The sequence below is a fragment of the Panulirus ornatus genome, chromosome 63, assembly GCF_036320965.1.
Source record: "Panulirus ornatus isolate Po-2019 chromosome 63, ASM3632096v1, whole genome shotgun sequence".
NCBI lineage: Eukaryota > Metazoa > Arthropoda > Malacostraca > Decapoda > Palinuridae > Panulirus > Panulirus ornatus.
The window spans coordinates 26,656,047-26,666,497 of NC_092286.1; the positions used below are offsets into that span (position 1 = coordinate 26,656,047).

The following is a 10,451-nucleotide window of genomic DNA, read 5'->3' on the forward strand; positions in this document are numbered from 1 at the left end:
AAAAATGTTGCTATACATGCTCATTTTAAAGCATAGTTTTTTTTTCTTCCTTCAAAATTCCAAAATACTTTCCTTTGTCTCTTCTTTTTCCCTTTCATAATACTCTCTATAATTCAATTAAAGCCAGCCTTGATGCAGACTTTTGTTCATGACTGGGAGAGAGAGGGGGAGGGGAATGTTTGACAACCTTCTCTTGGTCAAAGAACCCTATGTGCAATGTGCAATATTTTCTGGAACCTCAGTCTTCTCCCTCCATTCTTTCTCTTCTTTCCTGAACAAAACATTATGACTGTGTAAGTAATAATAAGACAACCAGTAGCCATACTCATATCAAAAGAGCTCCATCTACCTATCTACTTATATATATGATACCCTTTCCCTCCAGAAGCTCCCATCATGGTGGTGGCCATGGCAAAAAGTTTCCACTTATTCCTGTCCTTACATGCCTCCCTCACATACACCATTCCATGCATTCTTCCACCATTTCTCTCCCTCCAGTATTCTTCCACTCTATTTCCCCAAATCACAGGTGGTCTTCCTCACACACCAACCCCTTTAACTGTACTATCATACACTCTCCTTATATACTCTCAGTCCTGCATTCTTTCCACACAGCAAAACCACCTCAAAGTATTATGTTTTATGCATTCTACCACTCCACAATTCATTCCCCTTGCATCCCCTCCTATATCACATTTCTAATACACAACTTCATTTCTTCCTACATTTCATCTAGTGCTCCCCTCATATAACTCATTTCCACAGCCAGGATTCTTGACCTCTGTGACTCATTCCATGACCATGTTTTGGCTGCATAGGTATAGGGGTTGGGAGGGATATGTTGTCCCTCAGTCCTATCTTTACTTCCATACTTACACCTATACCCTTCATTATTCTATTATGGAACCCCATGGCTCTTCTACCCTGTACTGCTCTCTACCTTATCACTCCTTCTATATCACCAAACTTACCCAAGAGAGCTCCTAATCACTTAAACTCTCTCACATCTTCCAGTCTTTCTCCCCCATATCCAAAACACAATTTACTAAACTTTCTTCTTTCACTCTTTATGGTTTTCCAAAATCTATACTTACACACTGTTGTTTGCTTTCAAACACCATTCCTTTACATTTACTTGCATTTAACCTTCAACATCATAAAATGTACAACCTTCAGGAACTCCTCCTCACTCTCAGCAAATAACACATTGCACAGCACAAAACTATTGTAAAAGGATGATAATTGAAACAATGCACAAGACAAACCTCAGAGATGAGACTCTCTGGATCACCACATCCTCTGGAAAGCAGAGCCTATGAGAAAGAGAAAGATATTAGTTTAATACAAACTTACATTCATAAAATAATATTGAATTAATCACATGGTTTTTCTTTCTGGTCAATAATACAAGGAAACACAAAGCAGCTCCGTTCTGAGGGAAAATATCTACTCCATTCAGCATATTCAAGTAGTCATTGTGTATTATTATCAATATCACAAACATAATCAATATCATTATAATAATCATTATCAGTATCATCATCATTATCATCATAGCTATCAATAATGCTGTATTTCATGCCTGAAGACAATAATTGGTGTGAGGAAGAATGATCAAGTAAGGAATGACATTGTAAGAGAGAGGTATGGTAGTAGTGTATTTGACTGAAAGAGCTGGGATGGGTGTCACCCTGGAGTTCCTTTGGAATAGTCTGTCGGGTCTTCTACACCCCTACTACTGGCCTAGGTTGCTGGCCAACCAAGCTGTTGGAAGCAGCAGCCCATAGGCCAGTTAAGCTGCCATACTTGTCCAGGGTCTTCTTAAATTTGTCTAAAGTGCTTCTCCTCGTGTCTGTAATGACTGCTGACCATCTGTTAAAGAGACTTGTGGCCCGGCATGTTTAAGATGTTTTCCTTCCTGTGTATATTGCTCCTTTCCATTTAGGTCTACTGCGTCTGTTGTATCAGAAGGGAACCATCCTTTTTATGACTTTTCAAGCATAGATAACAATATACTTCACCCATCTCCACTCGAGGAAGTACAACCTAAGAGATTTCAGTCATTTCCAATGATTTCTTTCCTTTACCACATTAAAAGGGGCTGTGCATGATCTTTGAACACTTTCCAATTTTGCAGCTTCTCCAGCGTCATAATGTGAGAGAATTAGCACCTTGAAGAGTGTCATCACTGGTTTTTCTTTCCTTGTCTTAAAAGTCAAAAAGGTGCATCCCATTACTACTCTGGAGGTGGTAACTTTTGTTCTCTACTCTTGGCTGAAAGAAAGGTCATCAAACATTATTACTCTGAGGTCTTTCTTGATGATGAATCACAAGCTATAACATTCTGTTTCTGGAATTCTATACTGTTCCTTATTTCTTCATTTTACCAATAACAAAGATGAAATTTATCTATATTGAAAATCATGCTGTTCTGAAAGCCCAAATGGAAGACTGTTATAGTTTGATTGTAGCCTGTCACTGTCCTCTTCCAACAAGATTTTCATACTTCCTCTACTACCACCAGCAAATGATGACATGAAACTGTGATTCAAGTTTGCAGTAATGTCAGATACAAGAGTGAGGAACAAGAAGGGTGCAAGTAAAGTTCCTTAGGGACTTAAGTTTATGTGTACTGTCCAAATCAACCATGTCCTCAGTTATTCTCTTCCATTCACACACCACTCAGGGCCTCTGAGAAGGGGGTGCAGGAGGTACATCGTACCCAGGCCCAGGGGGTCCAGAAGGGGGCCTGGGAATTTCCGGAAATCTCAGAAAATCATCAAGAGTGTTCCATTCCATACCTCTCTCATCTTCCATACCCTTTTTGGCCTTACAGCTAATGGCATAAAACCATAGTGGATAAAAACAGGATGATAATGGTGAAGGGAAGGGGACCTGAAAGAGACTTTGTACACCCTGATAAAATTCCTCTCAGGGGCCCTGCCCCCATTCATATCTGTACTTCACAAGTATATCTGTACACCCTTATCAAGTTCCTTACTTAATTTAATGTATGTCCTCTATGTTGCTCTATTCAAAGAACTATTCACTGTTCACATCATTGATCTCATTTAAAATTTCAAGGATTGTAATCAGGTCACTCCTGAGAGGTGGGTACATTATGAACTCTGTAGGAGTCACATAACAGGGCCTGGGAAGTAGGTCAGCTGTTGCTTCCAGGTTAAACAGGACTGCTGGCAGATTTGAGCGAGAAACTGCAGAAGTTGGTGTCTGAGTTTCGAAGAGTAAATGGGAACTAAAGCAAAGTTAGGAGATTTAGCAATGTAGAGGAGCAGGTTGGCGTGTTATTTTGAATGGAGTAAATGTGATGGAAGTGAGGTGTTTCCCATACCTGGGAGTGAACGTAGCTGCAAAAAAAAAAATGACTCACAGGGTGGGGGGGGGGGGGGTTGGGAGCACTGAGGAATGTGTGGAAAATGAGGTCATTATTTGGGATGGCCAAAATTGGTGTCTGAGGGTAGAATAGTTCTAGTGTAAGGCATGGGCTATGGATGAGAAGGTGCAGAAGAGGGAGGGTGTTACAAAGTAAATGTTTGAGGTCAATATGTGATGTGACGTGGTTTCACCAAGATAATAATAAAAGGGTAAGAAAGATGTGTGGTAGAGAGAGCTGAAGACAGTGCGCAGGCATGGAGAAAAATGAATGAGGAGAGACCCGCCAAAAAGATATGTCAGAAATGTAGAGGACAAGGAGAAAGGGACACCAATTTGGAGATGAAGGATAAGTGAAAAAGACTGTGAGTGCTTAGGACATGAACAGGTAGGGAGATGGAAGGAAGACACAAGATGAATTACAGCAAACTGGTTTACAAGGGACAATGTGCGGTCGGAGGACTGAACCACAATGTATGAATTCACCAGGGGAACCATGGAGAGGTGTGTAGGGCCTTGCTGTGGGCAGGGGGGCTGTGGTCTGGGTTATGACACAACAACACACGAAACATATACTAAATATGAAACTAGAATATGGATATATATTACACAAAACATATGGTAAATATGAAACTAGAATATGGATATATTTTACACAAAACATATAATAAATATGAAACTAGAATATGGATATAGATTTCATAAAACATACAGTAAATATAAAACTAGAATATGGATATACATTTCACAAAACATATAGTAAATATGAAACTAGAATATGGACGCTTGTGGCATGAGAAGCATGGGAGGTGGGCAGATTAGAAAGGGTAGTGAGTGGTGGGATGAAGAAAAAGATTATTAGTGAAAGAGAAGAGAGAAGCATTTGGACAATTTTTGCAGGAAAATAATGCAAATGAGTGGGAGATGTATAAAAGAAAGAGGCAGGAGGTCAAGAGAAAGGTGCAAGAGGTGAAAAAGAGGGCAAATGAGAGTTGGGGTGAGAGAGTATCATTAAATTTTAGGGAGAATAAAAAGATGTTTTGGAAGGAGGTAAATAAAGTGCGTAAGACAAGGGAACAAATGGGAACTTCAGTGAAGGGGGCTAATGGGGAGGTGATAACAAGTAGTGGTGATGTGAGTAGGAGGTGGAGTGAGTATTTTGAAGTTTTGTTGAATGTGTATGATGATAGAGTGGCAGATATAGGGTGTTTTAGTCGAGGTGGTGTGCAAAGTGGGAGGGTTAGGGAAAATGATTTGGTAAACAGAGAAAAGGTAGTAAAAGCTTTGCGGAATATGAAAGCCGGCAAGGCAGCGGGTTTGGATGGTATTGCAGTGGAATTTATAAAAAAAAGGGGGTGACTGTGTTGCTGACTGGTTGGTAAGGTTATCTAATGTATGTATGGTTCATAGTGAGGTGCCTGAGGATTGGCGGAATGCTTGCATAGTGCCATTGTACAAAGGCAAAGGGGATAAAAGTGAGCACTCAAATTACAGAGGTATAAGTCTGTTGAGTATTCCTGGTCAATTATATGGGAGGGTATTGATTGAGGGGGAGAAGGCATGTACAGAGCATCAGATTGGGGAAGAGCAGTGTGGTTTCAGAAGTGGTACAGGATGTGTGGATCAGGTGTTTGCTTTGAGGAATGTATGTGAGAAATACTTAGAAAAGCAAATGGATTTGTATGTAGCATTTATGGATCTGGAGAAGGCATATGACAGAGTTGATAGAGATGCTCTGTGGAAGGTATTAAGAATATATGGTGTGGGAGGCAAGTTGTTAGAAGCAGTGAAGAGTTTTTATCGAGGATGTAAGGCATGTGTATGTGTAGGAAGAGAGGAAAGTGATTGGTTATCAGTGAATGTAGGTTTGTGGCAGGGGTGTGTGATGTCTCCATGGTTGTTTAATTTGTTTATGGATGGGGTTGTTAGGGAGGTGAATGCAAGAGTTTTGGAAAGAGGGGCTAGTATGCAGTCTGTTGTGGATGAGAGAGCTTGGGCAGTGAGTCAGTTGTTGTTTGCTGATGATACAGCGCTGGTGGCTGATTCATGTGAGAAACTGCAGAAGCTGGTGACTGAGTTTGGTAAAGTGTGTGAAAGAAGAGTGTTGAGAGTAAATGTGAATAAGAGCAAGGTTATTAGGTACAGTAGGGTTGAGGGACAAGTCAATTGGGAGGTAAGTTTGAAAGGAGAAAAACTGGAAGAAGTGAAGTGTTTTAGATATCTAGGAGTGGATTTGGCAGTGGATGGAACCATGGAAGCAGAAGTGAATCATAGGGTGGGGGAGGGGGTGAAAATTCTGGGAGCCTTGAAGAATGTGTGGAAGTCGAGAACATTATCTCCAAAAGCAAAAATGGGTATGTTTGAAGGAATAGTAGTTCCAACAATGTTGTATGGTTGTGAGGCGTGGGCTATGGATAGAGTTGTGCAGAGGAGGGTGGATGTGCTGGAAATGAGATGTTTGAGGACAATATGTGGTGTGAGGTGGTTTGATCGAGTAAGTAATGTAAGGGTAAGAGAGAAGTGTGGTAATAAAAAGAGTGTGGTTGAGAGAGCATAAGAGGGTGTTTTGAAATGGTTTGGTCACATGGAGAGAATGAGTGAGGAAAGATTGACCAAGAGGATATATGTGTCAGAGGTGGAGGGAACAAGAAGTGGGAGACCAAATTGGAGGTGGAAAGATGGAGTGAAAAAGATTTTGAATGATCAGGGCCTGAACATGCAGGAGGGTGAAAGGCATGCAGGGAATAGAGTGAATTGGAACGATGTGGTATACTGGGGTCGACGTGCTGTCAATGGTTTGAACCAGGGCATGTGAAGCGTCTGGGGTAAACCATGGAAAGTTCTGCGGGGCCTGGATGTGGAAAGGGAGCTGTGGTTTCGGTGCATTATTACATGACAGCTAGAGACTGAGTGTGAACGAATGGGGCCTTTGTTGTCTTTTCCTAGCGCTATCTCGCACACATGAGGGGGGAGGGGGTTGTCATTTCATGTGTGGCGAGGTGGCGATGGGAATGAATAAAGACAGACAGTATGAATTATGTACATGTGTATATATGTATATGTCTGTGTGTGTATATATATATGTATACGTTGAGATGTATAGGTATGTATATTTGCGTTTGTGGACGTGTATGTATATACACGTGTATGTGGGTGGGTTGGGCCATTCTTTCGTCTGTTTCCTTGCGCTAACTCGCTAACGTGGGAGACAGCAACAAAGCAAAATAAATAAATAAATAAAACATATAGTAAATATGAAACTAGAATATGGATATAGATTTCACAAAACATATAGTAAATATGAAACTAGAATATGGATATATATTACACAAAACATATAGTAAATATGAAACTAGAATACGGATATATATTACACAAAACATATAGTAAATATGAAAATAGAATACGGATATATATTACACAAAACATATAGTAAATATGAAACTAGAATATGGATATATATTACACAAAACATATAGTAAATATGAAACTAGAATATGGATATATATTACACAAAACATATAGTAAATATGAAACTAGAATATGGATATATATTACACAAAACATATAGTAAATATGAAACTAGAATACAGATATAAATTTCACAAAGTATGGTAAATTGATGGGTGTGACATCCATCATTGCCTGAGATGTTGCTTGAAGGAGGAATGTGTAGTGGCCACAACCCACATCCCAGACTCACACCTCAACCTGCTTGCATGTGGGGAGTTAGCAGGAGGAAGGTGTAGTGGCCACAACCAACATTCCAGACTCACAACTCAACCTGCTTGCATGTGGTGAGTTAGCAGGAGGAAGGCGTAGTGGCCACAACCCACATCCCAGACTCACACCTCAACCTGCTTGCATGTGGTGAGTTAGCAGGAGAAAGGTGTAGTGGCCACAACCCACATCCCAGACTCACTGCTCCACATTTACTTCCCATACAACAAACCATTACTTGGACATTAATGTCCTAATAATCAATCAAATGATTCCTTGTCCAGCAAGAGGCTAGGTATGGTGGGTTATAACAATCATAACCTTCATATATTGTTAAATGTATCACAAATATCAACTGTGCTACCACCAGTTAATGGTCGCACTAATTAACCTCCAATTTCATCCAACTTTATTTTGATCCAAATTTCAATTTACAATTTATATTCCAAATTACACTAAATGATCTCAAATTCAATTCACAATCTATTTTCCAAATGACACTATATAATCTAAAATTGAATTTACAATTCATTTTCCAAATGACACTATATAATCTAAAATTGAATTTACAATTTATTTTCCAAATCACACCATAAAAGTTTATATATATTATTTAAGCTTTGCACGTAAAGTAGCTTTCAATATTAAGCCATCATTTGGCTCAGGTATTATTTCTGGATCTTTAATTGGAGTGAACTATTTTCCTTGTCATTAATGTAATTATTGTTACATTTATCATTCTTACAGACAATTACAGACAATGTTATCATTACTGGAAACTTGACAACAAAATGTCACCACAATTGATGACAACCATACTTAATAGTCATAATGTTGTATCGTAATTATATATAACCAAAATCATACGAGAAATACATATTGAAGGAATGTGACAAATGATAATTAGGAAGTAATTATTGTGACTTGTATGTGAGGTGACCTAGGTCACTCCTGCTCACGTGACCCATCATAATGACCTCAAGGGTCACTCCTGCTCACATGAACCAACATTATAATGACCTCAACGGAGACCTGGGTCACTCCTGCTCACGTGACCCAACATTATAATGACCTCAAGGGTCATCTGGGTCACTCCTGCTCACGTGACCCATTATAATAACCTCAAGGGTGACCTGGGTTACTCCTGCGCACGTGACCCAACATTATAATGACCTCAAAGGTCACCTGGGTCACTCCTGCTCACGTGACCCAACATTATAATGACCTCAAGGGTCACGTAATATTGTAACGTTTTCCCTGATCCTCACTTACCTCACTACTGTCCACATATTAAAGTTCAGAAGACGAGAAGTAATGAAGGAGTTCCCGTACAGACACACACACACAAGTACACACTGATCAGTTGACCCAGACATGTTGATGTTGTTAGTAACATATTACAACCACAACATAAGTACATTACCTTATTGGTGGTCACATGTCCCTGAGTCGTCCATGGCGCACTCACTGTCAGTTAGTCAGTCAGTCAGTCCGTGACTTACAGTCAGTCAGTACATGACTTACAGTCAGTCCTGGACTGCTGACTGAGCGTCGTGGCTCTCATGGTCGAGTCAGGTGGGTCAACAGACACTAGTGACGTCACGTGACGTGACCTGACCCACCTCATAATACTGGTGCAGGAACTGAGCTTTATCCCGGTAGGTGACATGTAAGTTATACTGGTGGAGGAAGATATTATGGCTCAGGTAACACCTACACACACACCACCTGACCACCACCATCTTGTACCGCACATACGCACGTACTCACTGCTCCACCTGCAGTGCTCCACACACACATAATAACTCGCTCATAATTCATTAAGTAATTCTTCATACCACACAAGTAATGAAGGTAATTCTTCATACCACACAAGTAATGAAGGTAATTCTTCATACCACACAAGTAATGAAGGTAATTCTTCATACCACACAAGTAATGAAGGTAATTCTTCATACCACACAAGTAATGAAGGTAATTCTTCATACCACACAAGTAATGAAGGTAATTCTTCATTCCACACAAGTAATGAAGGTAATTCTTCATGCCACCCAAGTAATGAAGGTAATTCTTCATACCACACAAGTAATGAAGGTAATTCTTCATTCCACACAAGTAATGAAGGTAATTCTTCATACCACCCAAGTAATGAAGGTAATTCTTCATACCACACAAGTAATGAAGGTAATTCTTCATTCCACACAAGTAATGAAGGTAATTCTTCATACCACCCAAGTAATGCAGGTAATTCTTCATACCACACAAGTAATGAAGGTAATTCTTCATACCACACAAGTAATGAAGGTAATTCTTCATACCACACAAGTGATGAAGGTAATTCTTCATTCCACACAAGTAATGAAGGTAATTCTTCATACCACACAAGTAATGAAGGTAATTCTTCATTCCACACAAGTAATGAAGGTAATTCTTCATACCACCCAAGTAATGAAGGTAATTCTTCATACCACACAAGTAATGAAGGTAATTCTTCATACCACACAAGTAATGAAGGTAATTCTTCATACCACACAAGTAATGAAGGTAATTCTTCATTCCACACAAGTAATGAAGGTAATTCTTCATACCACACAAGTAATGAAGGTAATTCTTCATTCCACACAAGTAATGAAGGTAATTCTTCATACCACACAAGTAATGAAGGTAATTCTTCATTCCACACAAGTAATGAAGGTAATTCTTCATACCACACAAGTAATGAAGGTAATTCTTCATACCACACAAGTAATGAAGGTAATTCTTCATACAACACAAGTAATGAAGGTAATTCTTCATACCACACAAGTAATGAAGGTAATTCTTCATACCACACAAGTAATGAAGGTAATTCTTCATACCACACAAGTAATGAAGGTAATTCTTCATTCCACACAAGTAATGAAGGTAATTCTTCATACCACACAAGTAATGAAGGTAATTCTTCATACCACACAAATAATGAAGGTAATTCTTCATACCACACAAGTAATGAAGGTAATTCTTCATACCACACAAGTAATGAAGGTAATTCTTCATACCACACAAGTAATGAAGGTAATTCTTCACACCACACAAGTAATGAAGGTAATTCTTCATTCCACACAAGTAATGAAGGTAATTCTTCATACCACACAAGTAATGAAGGGAATTCTTCATACCAAACAAGTAATGAAAGTAATTCTTCATACCACACAAGTAATGAAGGTAATTCTTCATTCCACACAAGTAATGAAGGTAATTCTTCATACCACACAAGTAATGAAGGTAATTCTTCATACCACACAAGTAATGAAGGTAATTCTTCATTCCACACAAGTAATGAAGGTAATTCTTCATAC

At 39.2% G+C, this 10,451-nt stretch overlaps 1 protein-coding gene across 6 annotated transcripts in view; it reads right to left on the reverse strand.

Moving 5' to 3' along the window:
* Nucleotides 1–8,893, reverse strand: part of LOC139746050 (2-oxoglutarate and iron-dependent oxygenase domain-containing protein 2-like) — a 64,209-nt gene extending 55,316 nt beyond the window's left edge. For 3 of the 6 annotated variants that reach the window (XM_071656878.1, XM_071656879.1, XM_071656876.1), the window contains exons 1-2: nucleotides 8,736–8,893; nucleotides 1,266–1,313 (exon numbers count right to left, since the gene is read on the reverse strand). In XM_071656878.1, the coding sequence (XP_071512979.1) occupies nucleotides 1,266–1,313; nucleotides 8,736–8,855 (168 nt within the window). In that variant the 5' untranslated portion in view covers nucleotides 8,856–8,893. Of the gene's footprint in view, nucleotides 1–1,265; nucleotides 1,314–8,385 lie in introns of all 6 variants that reach the window. The other 3 variants (XM_071656880.1, XM_071656881.1, XM_071656882.1) reach the window with 3 other exon arrangements.
* Between the last annotated feature and the right edge of the window lie 1,558 nt (nucleotides 8,894–10,451).